Source organism: Sceloporus undulatus, chromosome 4, assembly GCF_019175285.1.
Source record: "Sceloporus undulatus isolate JIND9_A2432 ecotype Alabama chromosome 4, SceUnd_v1.1, whole genome shotgun sequence".
Lineage (NCBI taxonomy): Eukaryota > Metazoa > Chordata > Lepidosauria > Squamata > Phrynosomatidae > Sceloporus > Sceloporus undulatus.
This window is the reverse complement of record NC_056525.1, coordinates 39,105,396-39,131,069: the sequence shown is the minus strand read 5'-3', so window position 1 is coordinate 39,131,069 and position 25,674 is coordinate 39,105,396. Positions and strand designations below refer to the sequence as shown.

The 25,674-nt window shown below is 45.3% G+C and overlaps 3 protein-coding genes across 5 annotated transcripts in view; all 3 read left to right on the top strand.

Annotated features, from left to right (window-relative positions):
- Nucleotides 1-25,674, top strand: part of ITCH (itchy E3 ubiquitin protein ligase) — a 603,853-nt gene that overhangs the window by 78,579 nt on the left and 499,600 nt on the right. The gene's annotated exons all lie outside the window — the stretch shown is intronic.
- On the top strand, nucleotides 2,305-20,730 carry DYNLRB1 (dynein light chain roadblock-type 1). The gene is made up of 4 exons (XM_042465854.1): nucleotides 2,305-2,435; nucleotides 15,105-15,180; nucleotides 15,724-15,891; nucleotides 20,333-20,730. Exons 1-4 carry the CDS (start codon nucleotides 2,433-2,435, stop codon nucleotides 20,374-20,376), a joined length of 291 nt encoding a protein of 96 aa, XP_042321788.1. The 5' UTR covers nucleotides 2,305-2,432; the 3' UTR covers nucleotides 20,377-20,730.
- The window catches only part of MAP1LC3A (microtubule associated protein 1 light chain 3 alpha), a 34,987-nt gene continuing 33,346 nt past the window's right edge, over nucleotides 24,034-25,674 (top strand). The window contains exon 1 of one of the 2 annotated variants that reach the window (XM_042465852.1): nucleotides 24,034-24,297. Coding sequence is in view for 1 of the 2 variants with exons in the window: in XM_042465853.1 (XP_042321787.1) it covers nucleotides 24,258-24,297 (40 nt within the window). In the remaining variant the exon portion in view is untranslated. The remainder of the gene's footprint in view (nucleotides 24,298-25,674) is intronic. The other variant, XM_042465853.1, reaches the window with a different exon arrangement.

Below are 25,674 nucleotides of genomic sequence, written 5' to 3'. Positions count from 1 at the left end.
AAAAATTTGCTGATTTTTTTAAAAATGTTAATATAAATGCATGTTTCTGAGGCTTCTATAGACAATTGACCCTGCACGCGAGAGGCCAAAGGCCCTGGCGGCAATCGGCGGCAGGACCGGGCTGGGGCTGGTCCCAAGGCCTCGCCGGGCCGCATCTGGCCCGCGGGCCGCAGGTTGCCAACCTCTGCTCTAAGATGTCATGGGGTTTTCTTGGTTCAGAGGAGGTTTGCCATTGCCTTCCCTTGAGGCTGGGAACGTGAGACATGCCCAAGGTCACCCAGTGGGTTTCATGCCAAGTGAGGAATCAAACCGTGGTCTCCAGAGTCATAATCCAACACTCAAATCACTACACCACGCAGGCTCTCACACGTACACACAACAGATTACATTACACTTTAACCAAAGAAGTTAATTGTGATAATGGAGAGCTCTGTTTTGTGAGTTTTCAGTGGGACATCTGCAAATAACTTTTGAATTACAGTATCATTGCTAGATTCGGTCCAGCAATGAATGCATTGTAATGATAGCTGACATGCTCTACTGGTACTTTTCTGTAAATAACCATCAGTTTTTGGGAAAGTTTTTCCCTGGTTCAGTCTCTAGATGGCAGGATGATGTTTTCATAATGCAACAACCAGCAGCACATAATAATTTCTGTGTGCTAAACATGTGGGAGAGAGAGCAAAGGATAACTATAAACAGATATACAATGAAAGTCTAAACCTTTTGGGTTTTTTTTTTTAAACTTAGAAGTACAGTGCACCCGTGTCATACTTGGGTTTGAGCATACGCTCAAGTCTGTGGAGAGCCATGCGGGAGCGCGCGGGGCGGTGCGTCCCATTGGAATGAATGGGGTGTGCGTCCATGGCGTGTGTGCTGCCGCCATGCCGCTACACTGCCGCCACATGTACGAGCCCCATTCAAGTGAATGGGGCTCGAGCATATATGCTATTTGGTTTACGCGGGGGGGGGGGGGGGGAATGGATCCCCATGTAAGCCAAGGGCGCACTGTACATTCAAGCAGAAGTACATTCAGTAGGGAGGGCCTAAAGATCCAGGATGGTGTAGTGAATTGAGTGTTGACCTATGACTCTGGAGACAAAGGCTGCATCCACACTGGAGAAATAACCTGGTTTGGCAACACTTTAACTGCCCTGGCTCAAGGCTATGGAATTCTGGGAGTTGGAGTTTGTCCGCTCTGGGCCCCACAACAAATTCTGACTCCCAGAATTCCATAGCCTTGAGCCAGGGCAATTAAAGTGATGCCAAACCGGGTTACTTCTCCAGTGTGGATGCACCCAAAGTTCAAGTCCCTGCTCATCCATTGAAACTTAGCAAGTGACCCTATCTGAGTCACATACTCTTAGCCCCAGAAAAACCCCATGATAGGGTCACCATAAGTAGGAAATGACTTGAAGGCACACAACAGCACCAACAAATATCCAAGGGCACCAAATACTGTCTGATTTTGGAAGCTAGGCAGGATCAACCCTGGTTAGTACTTGGATGACAGACTGCCAATGAACACCGGGTGCTGTATGCAATACTTTTGAGACTGCTTTAACTGCCTTGGCTCAATGCTAGGGAATCCTGGGAATTGTAGTTTGTTGTGGCACCAGAGCTCTCTAACAGAATCAGAATTGTAGAGTTGGAAGAGACCGCAAGGGCCATCCAGTCCAACCCCATTCTGCCATGCAGGAACTCTCAATCAAAGCATCCCCAATAGATGGCCATCCAGCCTCTGCCTAAAGACCTCCAAGGAAGGAGATTCTACTACACTCCAAGGGAGTTTGTTCCACTGTCGAACAGCCCTTACTGTCAGGAAGTTCCTCCTAATGTTGAGGTGGAATCTCTTTTCCTGGAGCTTGCATCCATTGCTCCGGGTCCTAATCTCTGGAGCAGCAGAAAACAAGCTTGTTAGAGGAGGCTAAGTGCCTCACAAAACTACAGTTCCCAGAATTCCTTAGCACTGAGCCAGGTCAGTTAAAGCAGTCTCAAACTGGATTGTTTCTGCAGTGTATTTTGAACCATTAACAACAACAATAGAATTCCACACAAACTTCCCTCTTGTCTGAAGGCTTCCAGACAGAAAAGGTTCAGAACACTGCAGAAATAATCCAGTCTGGCACAGCTTTAACTGCCCTGGTTTAATATTAAGGGAATCCTGGAAAGTGTAGTTTTGTGAGACATTTAGCCTTCTCTGTCAGAGAGAGCGAGGGAGCGCTCTGGTGCCACAATAAACTACAATTCCCGGCATTCCTTAGCACTGAGCCAGGGCAGTTGACAGTGAGAGCCTGCCTGGCTTTGATTGGGATTGGCTGCCTTGCATTTCAGGCCTGCTCTGCAGCAGGCAGGGAGTGGCGCGCAGGCGCAGATGGTGGCTAGGACTGGGCTGTGGCGCTGAGAGAAGGTGCTGCTGCTCTGCTTGCGAAATGGTGAGCTGCAAAGTGGCGGAGGGGGGAAAGGGCCCGCTCCCCGAAAGCACTGGGAGAACCCAGGGTCGCCGGTTCGAGGCCCGGGAGGGGAAAGAGAGGAGCTTTCCTGAGTGCAGAGGCGCAGGCTTTATCCGCACTGCAGAAACAATCCGGATTGACATCACTTTGTCATGGCTCCATTGCAGTGGAATTCTGGGAACTGTAGTTTGTTATGGCACCATTGCTCTCTAACAGAGAAGGCTTATTCACAGCTATATTACACTACAGTATATTGTATTGTATTATGTACTCAGCCATATTTTTCTGAGGAACTCATCTCCCTAACAATCCAGTTTGACACCTCTTTAACTGTCATGGCTCCATTGCAGTGGAATCCTGGGAATTGTAGTTTGTTGTGGCATCAGAGCTCTCTGAAAGAGAAGGCTAAATGCCTCAGAAAACTACAGAATACTGTAGTCCTGAGCCATGGCAGTTAAAGCGGTGTCAAACTGGATTATTTCTGCGGTGCGGATGCAACCCAAATATCACCACAAAAGGGAGGACGGGGCACCACAAAATGTAGGGCATTCAAGAAAGGTGGAAGACTACTAAGTGAAAGCTAAAAGTCCTAATGTAAATATAAACTGGTTTCATACGTTTTGTTTACAGTTATATTACATATATTGTATTTTGGTGCCACTTTGTGGGTGATCTTCACCCTCCAGCTCTACCCATTGGGCTGCCCAGCCCCTGCCAGGCAGGCAAAGGCATCTACCTGAGCACCTATATCACAGGGTTATCTTGGCAAATTTGCTTCAGAGGAAGTTTGTCATTGCCATCCTCTGAGGCTGAGAGAGTGTGACTTGGCCAGGGTGACCAGGTGGCCTAACTGCAAAGGAGAACAAGGTACCAAAAAATGGAGGGTGTCCAGGAAAAAGTGTGGGACATGATTGAATAAAAGCTATAAAAACACTCATAAATGTAAATTCATGCTTCTTAGTCATGCTCAAAATGGAGAACATTCTGGAATTCCTTCAGGAAAGAAGAAGGTTGAAACTGAGGAACATGTCCAGGAAAAGGAGGGCATCTGGTCACCCTACTGGCAAACAAAGGCATCTGGGCACCGCAGGCATGCCTTGACATCTGCTCCCATCCTCATCCTACCAATTTGTTGTTGTTTGTTGTGTGTGTTCATTTCCAATTTCTGGCAACTCTAATCCTGGATCAGCCATATAAGCCCACTGGGTGACCTTGGGCAAGTCACACTCTCTCAGCCTCAGTGGATGGCAAATCTCCTTTGAAGAAACTTGACAAGATAACCCTGTGATAGGTTCGTCTCGGAAATGACTTGAAGGCACACAACAACAAGTCATAGGTTCAGAGAGGTTTTTCCACTGCCTTTTTCTGAGGCTGAGAGACCGTGACTTGCCAAGGTCATCCAGTGGATTTCCATGGCAAGTGTGGATTCGAACCCTGGTCTCCAGAGTCCTAGTCCAACACTCAAACAACTACACCATGCTGGCTGCCATAATACCAGTTGTCTTTACTTTAATCTTTCAGTTGCTAGCCTTTTGATGGGCGCATTTTGACAGTCCTCTTCAATAACAATAATACAGGTTGAGTCTCCCTTATCTGAAATGCTTGGGACCAGGAGTGTTTTGGATTTAGGAAATTTATTTTGGAGTTTGGAATATTTGCATATGTTTTTGTTGTGTGCCTTCAAGTTGTTTCCAACTTATGGCAACCCTAAGGCGAACTTGTCATGGGATTTTCTTGGCAAGATGTATACATAATGAGATATCTTGGAGACATGGGACCCAAGTCTAAACATGAAATTCATTAATGTTTGTATACACTTAATGCACATAGCCTGCACATAATTTTATATAGTGTTGTAAATAATTTTGTGCATGGAACAAAGTTTGTGTACATTGAACCATTAGAAAGCAAAGGTTTCACTGTTTCATCCACCCATGAAAAAACAATGTTTTTTGTAATATTTTGGATTTTGAAATTCCAAATAAGAGAGACTCGACCTGTATTGCTAGGAAAAATACTACAGTGTAAAGCAGAATGATGCATGTATGTGGAAAAACCCAACTAGGGGATTAGTATATATTTGTCTAATGTTGTTGTTGTGAGCCTTCAAGTTGTCTGCAACTTATGGCGACTCCTGGGATTTCCTTGGCAAGATTTGTTCAGAGGAGGTTTGCCACTGCCTCTTTCTGAGGTTGAGAGCACCCAGTGGGTTTTATGGCCAAGCTGGGAATAAAACCTTGGTTTCCAGAGTTGTCGTTCACTATGCCATGCTGGCTCTCAAGCTAATACACTGGGACATTTGCTGGAGTTAGGGAGGGGTGAAGGACCCCCATGAATGTGGAAAAACTGCAAATAAAAAAAACACTTATCTTTTATCAAAGAGAACACCTCTCTAGGAATCTCCCAGGTCCTTCAATGCAACTCTGTGATCAACATCTGCCGGAGGTTGATCACAGAATCATGCTGGAGGACCTCCAAATGCCTAGAATCGGGCCTGAAGAGGAAGAGCCCTCCCCTCCCTCCTTCCAACTGTCATCTTCTCCAGTCCATCTGCCTTGGTCCAGGCCTCAGCGGGAGAGAAGAATGCTGGACCTGATCCCCTCCCCCCTCACCATTCCCCAATCGTCTATTATCCCCTCTGTTGTAAGCCACCCGGATTCCCAGTGATTGGACGGCATATAAATAAATCCTATTATTATTATTATTATTATTATTATTATTATTAGTGAAGTGTTTTATCTCGGAATGCCTGGGTCCTGCAGCGCAACTCTATGGTAAACCTTTGGCAGAGTTGCACCGGAGGACCTAGAGACGCCTAGAGAGAACAGTAATCAAAACCGCAAATAATCAAGTCCACAAATGTGGAAGGCCAACTGTACAATTTTGGATTTCAGAATTCCAGATAAGGGAGGCTCAACTTGTAGTAATCATAATAATAGCACTAGTTGCATTTATTGTTCTGATTCATGTGCCAGCTTTCTACTTCCACAGATGAACTGGCACATTTTTCATCATCTGTGATGCTTTTGTATGCCTGGGTGTTAGCTGCAGCTGTACTGAGGCCTTTTTCTCCTTTTTACCCTCCCAGGAGCCCAGCAATGCAAGGTAGTAGGCTCAGCTGACAGAAAGCTGCAATGACTTCCTTGGCTGAAAAGGGTTGTGTTTTCCATATCCGAGACCACTGAGCATGTTGTTCATCTACAGCATTTGATCCTCCTTTGTGCTTTTTGCACTTGATAGAGCGTGGCATAAAATGCATAGCTATAGGATTGCTGCATGTCTAATAGGATTGTATTCTTTGTATTTCTCTTTTCTAAAAAAAGCACAACAAGGCATGTGGTCTAAAAAGTGCTTGTATGCTTACTAACCTACCTGGCTTAAATAACATTTAGATGCGAAATATGAATCTACCGAGAACCTGTTTTAAATAGGGAATTAGCTGCAGATCACATCAGTCTTTCTTCTCACGCCCGATTTAGAAAAGACAAACCCACTGACTCACTCTGGGAGATGGACAGAAGTCCAAGAACACATAGTGCAGTAAAGAATCCAGTTTGTTGAGATATGTGTTTAACAGAAGTTTGTAATTTTATTAGTCGCTGCTTCAAGGACAGGATCCTGTTAACCCAACCAGGCAGGATTGGAGGGAAGAAGAAAAAAGTCGTTTGGCTCGTGAGCTAAAAACCACCTCATTGCCGGCTCGTTTTGTTAAGCCAGTATGGGGAAAAGAACCACACTGCGTGTAGGATGGGTGTTGGGGGCTAATTTGAGAGGACTTTAATTTTCTGTCGTAGTAAAGCGAAAGGTATATGTTTTTTCTGAGAAAGAGCCTGGACTGACAGTTGAGGGCCCATCAGAGACGGAGATTAATGGCACTATGGATTCCACGTAAAAAACGGCCTTGGTTCGCTTCTGTGGAATGCTGGGATTTGGTAGTCGAGGTGGGAGGAGGGAGGGAAGGAGGGACTTTTGTGAATTCCTCAACCCAGAGTACAGGTATAGAAGAGAGCATCCAACACATAGCATAAACAAAGCTCCAAGAGTTCCATAGGATGCAGCCGAGAGGGGGGCATTTAAAGCATGGAATCAACAGGAACTATAATGTGGTGGCGGTGGAGGAAACAAAGACCTGAGGTAACAAAAGATCAGACTGGTACAAAAAAACCACTTTGTAATAACCAGTAGCATACTTGATGTTGATTTTGGCCCCGTGTGATTCTGGGCAAGTAGAAACGACAGAGCATTTTATTGTACTACAGTGCTGTTGGTACAGAGATATCTATAGAGACTTATCCTACCTGTATTGCAACAAAATACATAACATTTGGTTGTTTCTATACTTCGTGATTGTTCTTCGATACCAACTTGAAATAACATATAAATTGTAGCCAGATTTTGTGCAGCAGTGGTTAAAATCTGGTAGACAATTGAGTTGGAGGCAGGATACTAATATCAAACTGGGCACTGAGTGCCATATACCGTACGGAGGATTTTAAATATGTTTTAATTAACGTCCTCTTTAACTTACCTTTTACTTTTGCCTTCGTTTATGCAGTACCTTTTTAACTTGTGCTGATCTGTGACGAAATTAAAGAAAAGTCATTCATGCTTGAATGAAGATTTGCTTGAAAATAAGCTTCACTGGGTCTGCCAGGTTGAGCGTACTTGCGTGTATGGGAGATTTAAAAAAATATATAAATAAAAACAGTCCTAGAATCAAGGAATGAATGATAGCCATTGACAAATTATGTTAGCAGTTTCAGACAAGCAAACTTCAAAAGTGTGTGAAGAGAGCAGGTTATAATGTCAAAAACACACGCTTACGAGTTCCCTCCTCCTGATTTCGTGAAACGCTTTTTGAGGGAGAAAGGCATTGAGAGCTGGTTTCCCACTTAGGAGGTTGATACGAATTAAAATAAAACGCTTTTAATAAAAGATCGAATTAAAATAACACAGTTTTGTTATCATCCCGCTTTCAGAAGTCGCTTTATTCAATTCGTTCCCATCTGCTGTGTTAATTCGGATTTTTTTTTACCGCAAGCGTTCAGTAAGCGTTCTCTACATTAATTGGCATGAAATGCGTAAGTTTAAATAAAGCGATTCTTCTCCGTCCATACCGTTTTGTGTTTTTTAAATTTGGAGTGGTTCAATCAATACTACGCAGAATGACGTAACGTTACCGCGCATTAATCTGAATCGGATGTTATCTGGTGACATCGATGTTCATCTCTGTGGACCGTGCTGATTCGATTTATTTTTTGGCGGTTTTTTTTGTAAAATGGGACAAAATACAAGACACTAAAACGATCAAAACGGCATAAGACCGCTGTCGCCTTATTATATACATTTCTTTGCTCCGATCTGAGTGAAACCCAAGCTCTTTCCAAGGAAACTATGGGATAGGTTTCCAGGACAGCATCCCTGCTTCATGTCTCCTCAGACAGCCAGGGAGAATCCCTCAGAGAGCCCCAGAGATCAATGAGAAGGGGCGGCTGGCAAGCGAATTAGTAAGAAACCGAAGCCTCCTCCAGAGGAACTATGGGATAGGTTTCCAGGGCAGCATCCCCCTCATGTCTCCTCAGACAGCCAGGAGAATCCCTTCAGAGAGCCCAACAGAGATCAATGAAAGGAGGCGGCTGGCAAGCGAATTTAGAAGAAACGAAGCTCTTTCCAGAGGAACTATGGGATAGGTTTCTCAGTCTCCCACCAAAGACAGCAGGCCATAATCCCTTGACAGCCCATAGATGAGAGGGGGAAGCTTGTGGCAAAGCGGAATTTATTAGTAGGAAACGGAAAGCTCTTGCCAGGAACTATGGGATAGGTTTTGTTCATGTCTCACACCAAGACAGCCAGGGAGAATCCCTTACAGACCCTCAGAATGGAAGGGAGGCTTCTGGCAAAACAGGGAGGGAGCACTCTTCCCCAAGATTCTCTTTCTAAGGGTGGGAAAGGCAGATTCCGTTTGAGGAAAGAGAGGAAAAGGCTCATCCCCCCCCCCCATTGATTAGGGCGAGACTCCCTTTGATTAGGAAACTCCCTTTTATTATGGAGTTCCTGCATGGCAGAAGGAGGCAGAGAAGGGAACCCTAGTTCAAACTAAAACAGAGGCTGGTGTGGATAGACCCTTAAGAATCTAGAGAGTTGACACCCAGGAAGACCCTTCAGTCCAACCCCCCCTTCTGCCACGCAGGAACTGCTCTGTCAAAGCATCCCAATGACACATCCCAACCCCAGCCTCTTCGTTGAGCCCTTTGATTAGGGAGTTCCTGCCGGCAGAAGGAAGCAGAGAAAGGGACCTATTTCCAAGCTAAACACCAGGCTAGGTGGTTATAGACCTTAGAATCTGAGAGTTGAGAGGACACCAGGAAGAGCCTTCTAGTTCAAATCCCCCCTTCTGCACGCAGGAACTCTCTGTCAAAGGCATCCTCCCAATGACACATGCCACCCAGCCTTCTGCTTGAGCCCTTTTGATTAGGGAGTTCCTGCATGGCAGAAGGAAGCAGAGAAAGGGGCCCGAGCTGACCTCCAACTAAACCAGAGGTGCTGGGGTAGAGTAGAACTTAGACGAGATTGGAAGGGACCCCAGGAAGAGACCGTTCTAGTCCAATCCCCCTTCTGCCACGCAGGAACTCTCTGTTCAAAGCACCCCAATGAACACATGCCCACCCAGTCTCTTGCTGTTGAGCCCTTTGATTAGGTGAGTTCCTGCATGGCAGAAGGAGCAGAGAAGGGGACCCTAGTTTCCAAGACTAAAACAGAGGCTAGGGGATGACCTTAGAATCTGAGAGTTGGAAGGGACCCCAGGAGAGCCTTCGAGTCCAATCCCTCCCTCTGCCACGCAGGGAACTCTCTGTCAAAAGCATCCCCAATGACACATGCCACCCCAGCCGCTGCTTGAGCCCTTGAATTAGGGAGTTCTGCATGGCAGAAGGAAGGAAGAGAAAGGTGGCCGCTACCTCACAGCTAAAACAGAGGCTGGTGTGGAATAGTACCTTAGAATCTGGAGAGTTGGAATGGGACCCCAGGAGAGCCTCTAGTCCAATCCCCTCCCTCGCAACGCAGGAACTCTCTGTCAAAGCATCCCCAATGACACATGCCCACCAGCCGCTGCTTGAGCCTTTGATTAGGGAGTTCCTGCATGGCAAGAGGAAGCATAGAAAATGGGCCGCTAACCTCCAAGCTAAAACAGAGGCTGGGTGGATAGACCTTAGAATCTGAGGAGTGGAAGGGACCCAGTGAAGAGCCTCTAGTACCAATCCCCCCTTCTTGCCACGAGCAAACTCTCTGTCAAAGCATCCCCAATGACACATGCCCACCCAGCCTCTGCTGAGGCCCTTTGATTAGGGAGTTCTGCAGGCAGAAGGATAGAGAGAAGGGGCCGCACATCAAGCTAAAACAGAGGCTGGGTGGATAGACCTTAGAATCTGAGAGTTGGAAGGGAACCCCAGGAAGAGCCTTCTAGTCCAAGCCCCCCTTCTGCCACACAGGAACTGCTCTGTCAAAGCATCCCCAATGAACACTCCAACCCAGCCTCGTAGCTTGAGCCCTTGATTAGGGAGTTCCGCATGGCAGAGGAGGCAGAGAAAGGGGGGGACCCTATTCCAAAGGCTAAAACAGTAGGCTAGGTGGATAGACCTTAGAATCTTGAGAGTGGGCGAGATCAGTATTGCCTCCGGTGAGGAGCTTCCATTCCTGCCTGTGCGAGATCAGAGCCAAGCGGGCAGGGAATGCCTCTTCTTCCTTCTTGCTCTCCTCCGATTAGAAATGGGCTCCCACACAGAGGAAGTTGCAATCAACCGGGAGAGCTTGTAGTCCTTTGGCAGATGCAGCGCTGAGCAGCCGAGATTAGGCGTTAAAGCGCTGAAGAAATTAAGCGCTGTAAACCATTAAAAAAAAAAATAAATATCCTATCTCTTATTGAAAGACCACAGCGGACAAAGGGGTAAGGGAAGCAAAATGGCGACAGCCACGACGGATGGGGACAGAAAGGGCAACCCCCCAAGGACAAGCCCCCATCGCAGTCAGCTCCTCCCATCTTTAGCCCGATTGAAACGATATCGTTCTCATCTAATAATTGGTTTCCTAACTCGAATCAAGGAAAAAACAGTAGGATACCCTAGTGTTTTTTTTAACACCGCGTTAAATGAGGAAAAACACGAATTTAAATGTTACCCGCTTCTGGATTCGATTTCTAGTGGGAACGATCCGGGTGCTCTAGAGAACCGTTCTAGGTTTAAACGAATCCTAATGGGCACGCTGCCTATGAAATCGATTCAGAACGCGGGTAATCCCCTAGTTGAACAAGCTCTTAGGTCTTTTTCTGAAAATAATGTTTTCTACTTGAGACTTTAGAATACATTTCAGGGGTGAGATGTTCCTCAAAGGCCTTTGTAGAAAGATCTGTTTACCCAGATTTCTCTCCCTTCAGAGATAGATTTATTATGATAGGTATCCATTGTACCACCAGCATACATGGCATGCTACCAAAGTGCAGAAGACATCAAATTAGGAGTAGCTAATACCCCAGAGGAGAAATCAAAATTAAAATGACCTTAATAGATTAGAAAGCTGTGCCCAAACTAACATGAATTTCAGCAGTGAAAAATGTAAGGTACAGTACTACACTTAGGTGAAAAAATGAAATGCACAGATATAGGGGGGGACACCTGTTGACAACAGTACATGTGAAAGATCTAGGAGTCCAAGTAGACCACAAGTTGAACATGAGTCAACAGTGTGATGCTGCAGCTAAAAAAGCCAATGCAATTCTAGGCTGCATCAACAGAAGTATAGTGTCTAGATCAAGGGAAGTAATAGTACAGCGTGCCTGTGCCATATGCAGGCTTTAACCTTATGCGAAAGGTTAAGCCACCGGGCAATGAATGGCGCATACGACCATGGGCATGCGAGCCGCGGAATGCGGAAGCATTCCCCCATGGCAGCCATAGTTTGAGCAACACATTTTTCCCCATATGCGGAGGGATCCAAATGGATCCTCATGTATGAGAGGGCCACTGTACCACTCTATTCTGCTTTAGCAGGCCTTGCCTGGAATACTTTGTCCAGTTTTAGACACCACAGTTCAAAAAGGACGTTGACAAACTGGAGTGTCAAGAGGAGGGTGACCAAATGGTGAAGGGCTGGAAACCATGCCTTATGGTGGAGACACCTAGGGAGCTGGATATGTTTAGCCTGGAGAAAAATGGTTAAGAGGCGATATACTAGCCCTGCATAAATATTTGAAGGGGTGTCACATTGAGGAAGAAGCAAGCTTTTTCTCTCTGCTGCAAGAGGAGATTCCACCTAAACATTAGGAGGAACTTCCTGACAGTAAAAGCTGTTAGATAGTGTAATCTCCTTCTTTGGAGTTCTTTAAACAGAGGCTGGATGACCATCTGTTGGGAGTGCTTTGATGTGAGTTACTACATGGCAAGGGTTTGGACTGGGTGGCCCTTGAGGTCTCTTCCAACTCTATGATTCTATGATCTCTTTCTCTTCCCTGCCTCCCCCCCACATAGCGCTTGCGATATATGGCTTGTGCCACATATGTCATCAGAATGAGAAAGCACAGAACTGACTGACAGTGAGGGATGCCATTTTTCTCTTACATTTCAAACACAGCCATCAGTAGCAAACTAGATCTCACTGAATATTTTTCATGTCTTATGTTTACTTTGCCAGTAGGCTTTTTATATGGACAAATCCAGTATGCCATGTACATTTAATATCATATATTATGTAATTTAGAATACTCTAGTCTACATCTTGAGATTATACTAAATTAGGGTTGCCATCCTTGGGGACCTCCAAACCGGGAAAAATGTAGGACAAGGTTTAAAATGTAGGACCTTTTTTTAAAAATTTCCTGGCCAGGAAATTAAAAAAAAAAAGGTCCTACATTTTTAAACCTTGTCCAAGGCCTGGCAGGGGCTTGGGAGGCAGCATCCCCCAAGCCCATGCAGGCTCGGAGGAGCCCCATCCAGGGCCTGGCATGGGCTTGGGAGGCAGCGTCCCCCAAGCCCATGCCAGGCCTCGGAGGACTCCGCAATTGGGAGCCCATCAAGGCCTCACTGGGGGGGGGGGAATCCTGGGGAAATCCCCCGCCTCCCCGCGTGCCTGCGCCACCTTCCCCCCACCTCCTCTCCCCTTCCCACACCGGAGGTGCTGCCTCCGTCCACCTTCGCCTCCTCCGCGCGGCCTGGTGGAGAGGGGGGCGGAGGAGGAGGGTGGCGCGGGCGCAGGGAGGCACGCCTCCAGCTTTGCCTCCTGCGCCCAGGCAGCCTCGCTGTCCTCCTCTTCCTCCCCGCCTCCCCGAGGAAGAGGAGGAGGGCACGAGGCCTGCCTGGGGTGAGCAACCCAGGCTGCAACCGGGGGGCTCCCGGTTTTGGGCCTGCACCTGTGCCAGGAGGCTCGGGGGCCCCAAAATCGGGAAATTCCCGGTTGCAGCGGGTTATAGCAAGCCTATACAGAAATGCAAGGACAGGTCTGATTACTGAACAATTTTTTTTCCTTCTAAAAGATCTCACTTCTCTCGTTTTCAGTGGTGAATTTCTGGTTTAAAAAAAAGGAAAGAGAGAATTGCAAGCCATGCATCCAAATTTCATTTATTATGTGGTTGTTTTGTTCTAGGAGGTTAAATAAAATCCCAGCTCACATTTGTACATTACATTTGCTGTGATTATTTTCTGTTTTCTTTGTTGTTCCTGCCTCTCCCCATCCTTCTTTAAGTGGTGCTTCTGTGTCATTATAAGTCAGTGATGCATGCGAACATGATCTTCCACAAATTCTTTTAAAAGGCCCGAGGTGAGTGCTTATCCACAGCATGTTGTAATGATAGAGTGGAGAGGGGGAGACCGATATGCACAACATGACCCACTTTGAAGAACAGACATATAATAAATTGCTAAATAATAACAAGTGCTTGCATCCCTCTTTCCCATTGAGACATAGGGAAGACAAGGAAAGAACTGACTTCCCTCTCTTTATCTCAGCCACAATGGCGTCAAAGAAGAACCAAGCCTTCATTTCCATGTCATGTTGCCACTTGCAGGGAAAATCCACACAACCCAACGTGGCCCTTCACTGTAAACTTTGCAAGACTGAGGGATCAAAACAAGTTCCCCAGACTTCTCAGAAAAGGACCCCCCCCTTCCTCCAGTGAATATGATGGCACATAACAATCATAAAGGCATAACTTTGCCTTCCAAAAATAACAATGTTATTAGGTCATCCAAAAGGCCATCTTGTCTGATCTTGGCAGCTAAAAAGAGTCAGCCCAGGTTAGTACTTGGGAGACAGCTAAAGATTACCAGATGCTGGCTATATTTCAGAAGAAACTGGCAAAACTATCTTTGAGTATTTCATGGCTAAGAAAACCCTATGAATTTTATAGGGTTGCCACAAGTCAACAGACAACTTGACGGCTTATGCACACACTGTATCTACGGCTGCATCAGCACTGCAGAAATTATCCAGACTGACACCACTTTTAACTGCCATGGCTCAATGCTATGGAATGTTGGGAAATGTAGCTTTGTGAGGCATTTAGCCTTCTCTATCAGAGAGTTCTGGTGCCACAACCAGAATTCCATAGCATTGAGCCATGATAGTTAAAATAGTGTCAATCTGGATTAATTCTACAGTGTGGATGCAGGCTACACCATTGTATCTCTGGGAAGGAGCTCCTGGTGAATAGTTTTACATTCCTGGGCGCCTTTTTGTCAGGGTCTCGAGGCTTTATCTGTATCTACATATCCTTGACACTGAACCATGATGCTTTGTTATCTATACACATTAGTGTGCATGTGTTATCGTGTGCATGTGTTACCGTTCTAGCAGAACTGAAATATTTGCACTGCACTTCCAAAGTTGCAATCTGCAAGTATTCTCCTGAATGTGGAGGAAGGTATCAAACACCTTTATAGGAGATGATGCTCTCTCTAAAGAAAATTATATGTGATACAGCACTTGTAACATGTTTGTATTCTGTAAAATAGATTGGGGGGATTGTACCTGAGTGGCATAGTGGTTTGAGTGTTGAACTACAACTCTGGAGATCAGGGTTTGCTTCCCCACTCGGCTATGAAACCCATGGGTGTCCTTGGGCAAGTCACATGCTCTCAGCCTTAGGGGAAGGCAATGCCAAACCTCCTCTGAACAAATATTGCCAAGAAAACCCCATGATGGTTGGAAATGACTTGAAGTTACACAACAACAACAAGCTGTAGCTCTCATATTTTCTCCACCTATCATGGCTAAAGGGAACTTGTGGGAACTTTAGTCCAAAAAAATGCATTTTCCAGGCTCTGAAGGTTAGCGGGGAGATGTTTGAGCCAGGCCTTTGCCATTGCCACTGCAGTGCCATGAGTGAAGTTTTGTGTAGTAAGAAAAAATTCTAGAGAGCATTAAGGAAGAAAGAGTTTCTGGCTTCTAAGGGTTTATTTCCAGATAATGAGAGAAAAATTATGTCCTTAAGAAAGGCTTAAGCAGACTTTGATATTGTGGTGTTAGAGGTGGCTGTGCTTTTGTGCTCAAAATTTTAAAAGTATCAACTTGAATCCTCTTCAGTTTCAAGATGTCTTATTACTGAGCATTATCTGGAAACAAATTGTATCTTTCAAAAGGTGCTGGAACATTTTCTATTTCTTACAGGCTGAGGTGGAAGAAACCTTGAAGAGAATTCAGAGTCAAAAAGGAGTCCAAGGGATCATTATTGTCAATTCAGAAGGTATTGTGCAATTAAGATTTTTAAAAATCTATCTCTGTCTGTCTGTCTGTCTGTCTGTCTGTCTGTCGGTGGTGGTGTTTGTTAAGATATTTAAAACCCTGGCCTTTTGAGACAAGTCTGTGACTATATTCCATTTTTCTTTGTTGGCGAAAGTGTTGAAGTATTGCTTCATACACAGGGAATTGTACTCGGGGGATAAAAAAATATGCATTAATGATTTAGGCTTTAGTCCTTTCAACTCTTTGGAGTGTATCACACACAGGAAATCCCGTGCAGAAATGGGGGTTTAAATCAGAAAAACCCCTGCAAAAGTGGGTTGATTTTCACATGACGTCATTGTTAAAGTGGTATTAGCCCCATCAGAAAGTAGACAAAAAGTGGCATGAAAAGTGTTGTTACATGAATAATCATTTATATCACTTTGTGTGTAACAGGATTTAATACCAAATGAATTTAGTAAATACTGATATACTGGACTAAGTTTCCCATTATCAAGTAATGTCTCAGCCTAACTTATCCACAGAATACTTTTATGCTTTGCAGGTATTCCCATCAAAAGCACCATGGATAATTCCACCACCATGCAATATGCAGGCTCAATGCATAACTTAATAATGAGGGCAAGGGGCACTGTGCGAGATATTGATCCGCAAAATGACCTCACGTTCTTGCGGATTCGCTCCAAAAAGAATGAAATCATGGTTGCGCCAGGTAAAGAAAAACCCTTCATGAATGGGTTTGTAATCGTTTGCTAAGCGGCACTGTTTCAACCTCAAATGTAAAAATTTTACATGGTAACACAATATACAATGTATCTGTCCTTTGGAATACAGAGTGTCATTGGGGTGGGGGTTCTTACCTGCAGCAAAAGTAAGAAAGAGTTTTGTGATACCTTAAAAGCTAACAAGTTTTATTTTGCATCTGTTTTTGCACAGACTGCATGGAATGCTACCCTAGCTGGCAAGTTGTATGTTTGCTGGGGTGGAAAGAGGATATTGGGGAATAGAAATGTAAATGATACAACTACTGATAATTATCTTAATATTGGTAGTTTATCTTATCCTAACAATCATTGGGAGGCTGATAAAAACATCCTAGCACAGATAAAACAGATTCACACCTGCATCATAATAAAAAGTCTTTGCTCAATCCAAAAACAATGGATAACCTCTAAATGAACTGTTGTGGCTATAGCATTGTATGTAGGAAGGCCAGAAGGAAGAGAAATGCAACAGTTACAGACAGTAAAAATGACCTAATGTAGTCTTTAGTGAATATTGGGTGGTAATCAAACACCCCTGCACAGATGAGATTAACATATGTAGTAGGATTTAAAGAAACCTTTGTTCCTCTATTCAAGTCACAAGAGAGAGATTTTAGCCTCTCTCCATGAACATCCAGATACAAGCCAGGCCTAGGCATGTTTTGTTTCAGAGATGCAGCAATATATTACATTCTAAGACCATTCTTTTGGGACTGACTGTTGTATGGAAATGTCTAAAACAGCCATTCCAAGCCATTTGCTCTCAAAATGTGTTGGACTATGACTCCCATCATACCAAGCTGTCCAGGAGATGATGGGCACCAGGTTTAAGAAGGGTCTTTTAGAGTGTCAAGAAAGAGGCCTTTAAAAAGTATTCTAGTCTTTAATCCTGCTTCTAAATCCTGCACACTTTTTCTTGTTCCTTCAGTTCATGATCTGATCACTTTAGACCTCCAACTGACTTACTTTTATGTAATGTCAATCTTTGCTCAAAAGTGTTGCATTAACTCTTTTGTCATCTAGGTTCAGAAATGTGACACCACCCCCACCCCACTCCTGAACATTTTTTGCTAGGATATAAAGCAGCATATGGTCATCCACAACATCTTTATTCCTGCCTTAGTCCTTCAAGGACTATCGAAAAAACTGAACTTGTCACATCACCATACCCATAGGTTTTGCATTTCTGTGGCTATTCATACAGTCTGCATTTAAAGATCTGTTCCTTGGCACTAGTTCACTCCATGTATCTGAAGAGTTAACTAAGCCTACAAAAGTTTATGCTACAAGGAGTGTAGCGGTTTAATGTTGGACTAAAACTCTGGAGACCAGGGTTTGATTCTCCACTCAGGCATGAAACACACTGGCTGGCCTTGGCCAAATCACACTTTTAACCTCAGGAAGGCAATGGCAAACTGTCTCTGAACAAATCTTGCCAAAAAAAAATGTCGCCTTAAGGTTGCCATAAGTCAGAAATGACTAACATTGTCATCATTTTTTTTCCTTAGGGTTGCCATAAGTTGGAAACGACTTGAAGGCGTATTCAGACCTACACAACTTCTTTCTCTCAGGTCCAAAACACACTGCAGAAATAATCCAGTTTGAGACTGCTTTAACCACCCTGGCTCAGTGCTGGGGAATCCTGGGAATTGTAGTTTTTTGTGGCACCAGAGCTCTTTGACAGAAATGGCTAAAGTCTCACAAAACTTCAGTTCCCAGAATTCTCTAGCATTGGGCCAGGGCAGTTAAAGCAATCTCGAACTGGATTATTTCTGCAGCTGTTTTCTGGGTGGGAGGATATGCAAGGACGATTTGCATATCCTCCCACCCTGAGGCCTTGCCATTCAACAACAGAACAATACACAGATTAACATGTAAATCACTCCTCCCAACCTAGAATTGCACAGTGTGTGTGTGTGTGTGTGTGTGTGTGTGTGTGTATCACTCACTTCCATGGCAGCATTCTCTGAAGATGCCAGCCACAGATGCTGGCGAAATGTCAGGAATAAACTCTTCTAGAATATGGCCACATAGCCCGAAAAACCCACAAAAAACTATGGCTGCTGTCCATGAAAGCATTTGACGTCACATTAGGCTTCTTACTAGTTGCACATACTAGTTTGGCCCACTCCCTGATATTGAGACGGTCAGTGTAGATACCTATAGGTCTTCTCCTGGATTGATTCAAGATTAGTTGCAGTATGCCTCTGAATACCAGCGGCTATGGAACAACACTAAGAGAGGTCTGTTGCCTTCAGTCCAGCTTATTTTTAGCTTGTTATGTGATGTTAGACTGGAATGGGCTGTGGTCTGATTCAGCAGGGTACCTCTTATGTTTTTAACATGTGTCATTTCTGAATAGTACTGTTAGATAGACTCAATCAAGGAAGCCACAGCCCTGAGTTTGGTAGGCCTGAGCAGGGCTGTTGACGACAGGATGACTTGGATGCCTCTCATTTATAGGGTCTCCATAAGTTGAAGTCAGCTTGACTGCAGTTAGCAACAGCTGTCTGAATAGACCTTTCACACCTTGGCCTAGTACAGTGGGCCCTTGGTATACGCGAGGGATCCGTTCCGGACCCCCCCCCCCGCGTATGCCAAAATCCGCGTATGCTCAAGTCCTATTTGTCCCTCTCCTCCCTCCCTCCTATTTATTTACCCTCCCTCCCTCCCTCCCTGCTTACCTGCTCCATCACTTCGCTGCCGCCTCCAGCATCCTTGCCGCCACCGCGGTTCAAGAGCCAAGCTGCAGCTGGCCCTTCTTCCGCAGCGGTGGCGAGGGGTCTTCGTCCTCCTCGCCGCCGCTGCGGTTCAGGGGCCAGGTTCAGCTTGGAGGCCCAGAGGCCTCCAGGCTGCAGCCGGCCCTTGTACGGTGGCGGTGGCGAGGAGTACGAGGCCAAGCTTCGTCCTTGTCACCGCCACCTTTGTGAAAGAGCCGGGTGCAGCCTGGAGGCCTCTTGGCCTCCACAAGCAGCACCCGGTCCTTGAAATGCGGCGGCGGAGGAGGAGGCGGCGAGGATGCAGGAGGCAGCGGTGCAGCGACAGAGCAGGTGAGCAGGGAGGGGAAGGGGGAGGGAGGGAAGGTAGGTAGGTAGTAAGATAGTTAGATAGGTAGGAGGGAGGGAGGGAGGGAAAGTTGAGGGGAGGAGAGGGACAATTTCCCCAGATTTGCCATGCACGTTTGCTCAAATCTGCGAATGGCAAATCCGCGTATAAGGAGGGCCGACTGTATAGCAAACTGGCAACAGATCTTCCAAGATTTAACTAAAATGTCTTTCCCAGCACTTACATTAACCTAAAATCCTTCACCTACAAGCGCATGAGCCCTTCTGCCTAGTTTAACATCACATCACAAGCTAAAGATAAACTGGACTGAAGGCAACAGCCCTCCCTTACTGTTGTTCCGTAGCAGTTGGTATTGTTCCATAGCAGCTGCGTGTAAAGGAGAAGTGAGGAATGTATGTCCACCCAGGTGTTGTTGGATTGCAGATCCCATAACTCCTCACCATTGGCTAAGATGGGTATGACTGGTAACAGAAGCACATGTTCTTCACTCTGATGGCAAAGCATGTGAACGTCCGCAGAGTTGTGGTCTAAAACAGGAGTGGGAATTATGCAGCCCACCAGTTGTTGCCAGATGGCAGTGGTGGGAGCTATAGTCCAATAGCATGGGTTGGCATAAGTGTCCCTTTTGTGTGCTTATCTCTCATTTTGGGTGCTGCGGGGTGGTTGGTATTCTCTTCTGCTGCAGTACCCAAAGCATTTAAACAGTTTTATCTTTTTAAACTGTATTTTATTCTTTTAATAAGCAATCTATTTTAATATTGTAATAATTTAATTCCATTTTAATGTCCCACTTTTCTGTGTTTTAACTGGACTGTTCTTTTAATATTGTGAGCCTCTCTGAGTCCCAGGTCTGGGAAAAGAATGGGATACAAATAAATATAATAATGATAATGATAATGATAATAATGATAATGACAATAGTAGCCCTCCTCCACTTACTGAACATCCTCTTCACTCCTTTGCACACGCCATTCTCTGCTTCCAGTGGAACAGGCAGGATCACAGAAGCATTTTCCTATAGTCAGATACGAAATGATAATCAATGCTAAGATCTTCCAGGATCCTCCAGACATCTCAGTGCTGTTGTAATCATTTTGTGTCTTGCTATGAGACATAGCCAGATGCTTTTGCAGTCCTGCTCACTCCACACAAAGCAGGGAATGGCTGTGCAGTGGGGGGTGGGGGTTGCTTTAGACACAGTTCACTAAGAGGGGATGGACCTTTTGAAAGGTCATATAATTCCTCCCTCCAGCCAAGAATATTTATGTGTGAGTTAATAGTAGCCATAGAATATTTGAAAATCATTATTTTGTTTTCTTGCAGATAAGGACTACTTCCTGATTGTCGTTCAGAATCCAACCGAATGACGTTCCCAAGTGAATATGCAATTCTGTATACCTAAATGTCTATTTTTAATTTAATATCCCTCAAAGGTGATAGTAATTGTTTGTGCCACATTCATAATGTTAAAATATTTTAAAAGGTTAGACACATGTTTAACGAGTCTGTTCAAATGATGGCATTTTGTTAAGAAGATGAAGTGAAATCAAGATGACTAAAGTGTCAAAGATTAATAGTTTTCTTTGTAATAACTTTATGCAATCATTGTTTGAAATATTTCTAACTGAAAATGCATTTTCTCGTTTCTTTTTTATTTTGTCAAATATTTACTTGAAAGAGGCTTTTTTGTCTGAAATGTATTAAAGTGAAAGTAACCTTCATCTGCATTTTTATTTGTATTTTTAAAGGCCTTTTGTTACAAGTGTTCTTTTCCTTCAAATTGTGCATTACTCAGTATATGAAAAGCAGTACAGTGAGCCCTTAGTATGCGCTGGGATTTAGTTCCAGGAGGCCCCATGAATACCAAAATCCATGGATGCTCAAATCCCATTAAATACACTGGCATAGTAAAATGGTGTCCCTTATATAAAATGGAAAATCAAGGTTTGCTTCTTAGAATTTATATTTTACAAAATATTTTCAAGCCGTGCATCTTGAATCCATGGATAAAAAGTCTGTTGATAAGGAGGGCTGACAGTATACTCAAAATACAGATAGTGTCTTGCCAGGAATATTACAATGCATTGCTGTTTTCTCAAGACTTTTCTTTTAACAAAAATGCTTGGCTATCATTCCGGTCGGCTCATCAGTCATCTGTGTTGCCATCATCAGAACTACAGGAAGATACAGTTTCTATATATGTAGAGATCTAGGCAAAGGATGAGACTCATGCAGCCCTCAAGATGTTGCTGGTAAGGATCCCAGAAATGTGAAGTCAAAGGCTTTCATGGCCGGCATCCATAGATTTTTGTAGTTTTTTGGGGCTATGTGGCCATGTTCTTTCTAGAAGAGTTGCAGAAACCTTTACTGGCATGGTTAGGCTGCTGAGCGTTTCACTCCCACAATATTGGGAACTCACGATTCCCACCCTGGTCCCAGCCGAAACCCTGTTACTAATCCGGACTAGAGTTAATCCTTCCTATCTGATCATTGAATCAATAGCATTTACAGACTCATGGAATTAACCAAATTCTTATTGGTTCTGTGGGTCTACTCTGAGACAGATCACTGGGTGCAGGCCTTATTTTTCTTTTTAAAAATTCAAAATGCACTTGTATATGCAACATAATTGGTGCATTCTAACACAGAACAGAGTAACACTTTGGTTGGGCTTTGCAGTCCTACTTTGTCAGATGAGTTTATCACATGGGAGGAATTTCTCTTAATTTTGAATGAAAAGAAAGTGGGGCCAGAACGCATTCATGTGATTTCGCTAGTTCAGCGAATTTATGTGAATTCGAATTGCGTTCGAACTGACTTCCCATTGCCTGAAAATAGCTTGCCATTATCCAAAATTGCATGTGATCACCTCTCATGCAATAATGTGAAACCCCATGATTGCATTTGGACTGACTTCCCATTGCCCAAAATTGCGTGTGGTCAAACGTCAAACCCATGATTGTGTTTGGATTGCCATTGGATTATACTTCCAATTTCCCTTGTCTGATAATGTCCCTACCTCCATGATATGTTTAGGAAGTCTGACTTAACTACAAGAGGCTATTTCCACAAGGGGCTTACACATTTTGAGGCAGGCTGCTGATGAGAACTCAGCAAAGGACTGTGACTGACTTCTCAGTGAGAAAGGTCACTAGGTGACTTTGGCAGAGTCACAATCTCAGCCCAGCCTCACAGGCTTTTTGTGAAGATAAAAAGGGGAGGGGAAGTTATGTCCATCCACCTTTGCTTGTTGCTGTAAATGTAGTTTGTAACCTTCAAACCTGCCGACAGTGCCTGGAAATGAAAGCTCTTTTCTGTCCCCCCTCCACCATAGACCTTCTGTTATTCTGCCTGACCAAGGTGACCAGATGTCATAACTGCAAAGGAGGACAAGGGAGCTCAAAATGTACGACATTCAAGTAAAATGAAGGACGTTTGACAACAAACGCTAAAAACATTGCTGTAAATAAATTTTTGATTCATATGGTTTATTCATAGCTATTTTACACATACTGTATATTTTTATGGCCCTAACTGTATTTTTTGATGGACTTATCTTTGTTAAAATGGCTTGCAATATACTTACAGAACTCTGAGCAAGACAAAGGCTTAAAATGGCACTTTACCAGCAACAAACCCTTGACTGAATCTACATTGAAATCATTCCTTTCATTTGTCCATTGTGCTGAAATTAAAGGGGGGAAAAACCTTTTGACGTTTGCATTGTGTCCTCAAGCAGGGTTTGCTATCTGTTTCCCCTCCAAGAAACCAACACACCCTGAGCTCTGGGTGCGAGTCTTGTGTCCTACTGCTCCTAGGAAAATGGAGGATGTATCTGATCCCCTGTTTGGGGCTCCTCTCTCTCACACACCCCCACAGCCTCCATATCTCCAGTGTATATGTGCAAAGTGACTCCAGGCATGCCTGCACTTTTCACATGCTCTGTGGCCTTCTCCCCTCTTTTTCAAACCCACACTCTTCATGTTTCCAGTTTCCTCCAGTGACTCTGGAAAATCCCAAAAGTAAAAAGTGGCCAATTTTGTCCACTTTCTGTGCAGGTTAATGCTGAATTATTGCTCAGCGTTGCTGATGTTGTCTGAAGATGATCCCACTTTCTGTGTGGGATGCCCCCTGACGTCATCTGAAAAAGATCCTGATTTTGTGGGATTTCCCCTATTTAAATCTCATTTCTGAATGAGATAAACTCAGTATGATCTAGGTGTCTTAGTAGACCATAAGTTGAACATGAGTCATCAGTGTGATGCGGCAGCTAACAAGGCCAATGCAATTCTAGGCTGTGTCAATAGAAGTATATGTCTAGATCAAGGGAAGTAATAGTGCCACTCTATTCTGCTTTGGTCAGGCCCCACCTGGAATATTGTGTCCAGTTCTGGGCACCACAATTCAAAAAGGACATTGAGAAACTGGAGCATATCCAAAGGAGGGCGACTAAAATGGTGAAGGGTCTGGAAACCATGCCCTATGAGGAACGACTCAGGGAGCTGGGGATGTTTAGCCTGGAGAAGAGAAGGTTAAGAGGTGATATGATGGCCCTGTTTAAATATTTGAAGGGATGTCATATTGAGGAGGGAGCAAGCTTGTTTTCTGCTGCTCCAGAGAACATGAACAATGGATGCAAGCTCCAGGAAAAGAGGTTCCACCTGAACATTAGGAGGAATGGAACAAACTCCCTCGGAGTGTAGTGGCGTCTCTTTCCTTGGAGGCCTTTAAAGGGAGGCTGGATGGACGTTTGTCGGGATGCTTTGATTGTGGTTTCCTGCATGGCAGAATGGGCTTGGACTGGATCAGGGCCCTTGGGGTCTCTTCCAACTCCATGATTCTATGATTCAGTCTCTGCATCATTCGCCGCCTTGAGTCCCCATGTTGGGAGAAAGGCGGGATATAAGAAAAGAACAACAACAACAACAATAATGTGGGTCTGCGCATGCCCTGCTGCGGCCTCCACTCTGCCCAGAGAGGCCTGGCCTTAAAGGAGGAGGAGGAGGAGGCCGCAGTGCAGAAGGAAGGGGCGCCACGCCTGCTCTTTCCTCCTCCTCCTTTTCCCCGGAGGCTGGCGACGAAGTCACCGCCTCTCGCTCAGCTTCATCACAAGGAGGAGGCAGCCGGGCCTGGAAGCAGCAGCAGCAGCAGGAGGAGGAGGAGGACGCCCGGAGGCTGAGGGAAGTAGAGCTCGACGCCCTCCTCGGATCGCTCTCTCCTGCGGGGGCTCTTGGGGTCTCCGGCCGAGATGCCTTCCGACCGGCCTTTCAAGCAGCGGCGGAGCTTCTGTGAGTCTTGCCCACATCCACAGCCCTCCTTTTCCCGGACGCGGCCCTCCATCCAGCCTCCTTCGCCCCCGAAGGGACCCCGCAGCCTCCTCCGCCGAGGAGCATGGGATTTGTAGTTAGAGCCGCGCTTGCGGCTGTGATTTTCTGCCCCGGAGGAGCCCCAGAGAGCCTGACGAAGGAGCATGGGTTTAGATCCATAGCAGCGCTTTAGGGTTCCCACCTTCTGTCCGGGAGGAAGACTAAGACTCAGGGATTTGCATTTATAGCTTCTCTTTGGCCACGTCCTCCATTTCCCTGGAACCTTCCTGGTCAGAAGGTTGAAATGGAGGCCATGTCAGAAGAAGAGCTGATAGACAGGTGTAGAGAGAGAACTCCATGCTTCTTAGTGCTGCTTGGAGAGGAGGAGGCCTGTCTTGGGAGAGGAAGGCATCTGGGCATCATGGCAGCCTGGCTTCCTCCTGATTACTTTCTTATTCATTCCTTCCTTCCTTCTTCCTTGGGATGCAGTTGAGATTCAGTTATTATGACTGCCTTCAAACATTTAAACAGGGCTGTCATATCACCTCTTAACCAACCACAGTTCCCAGAATTCCACACCATTGAGCCACGGCAGTTCAAGCGGTCCCAAACCGGGTTATTTCTGCAGTGCGGATGCAGCAGCAGTGTTAATTAAGCAAAGGCAAAGCAGGGCATTGAAAGGAAAACAAACACTCAAGGCAGGGCTCTCTCTCTCTCTCTCTTTCTCCCCTCCGTCCTCCTGACCAAGGAGGCTTTGTGTGTCTGCTTTTCAGTCTTTGTTGTTCTGGTGTGCCCTCAAATCATCTCTATTTCAGGGTTTTCTTGGCAAGATTTGATCAAAGGAAGTTTTGCCATGGCCGCCTCCTGAGGCTGAGAGAAGGTCACCCAATGGCTTTGCATGGCTGAGCTGGGATTCGAACCCTGGCCTCCAGAGTCCTAGTCCAAGGTTCAAACCACTGCACCAGCCTGGCTCTCATGCGGCGTATATTTTGCAATACAGGTGCCCTTCCTTTGCCAACTCTTTTTAGGAGTAAACATCGGATGGGGCACATCCTGGCCAGACATGCGGATGGGAGCCAGGTTGTTCAAGGGCGGTGAGAGAGAGAAGGGTCGCTTTAATCACATACAGTGACAAAGAGCAACGGCTCCCCATCAATGGCGCAACTGGGGTGGAGGAGGCAGGTGAGCACCGTTGTTGTGTGCCTTCAAGTCATTTCCGACTTTAAGGCAAACCTGTCATGGGTTTTTCATGGCACGTTTGCTCAGAGGGGGTTTGCCATTGCCATCCTCTGAGGCTGAAGGAGAATGACTTCCCAAAGTCACCCTTGGAATCTCCATGGTTGAGCTGGGATTCAAAGC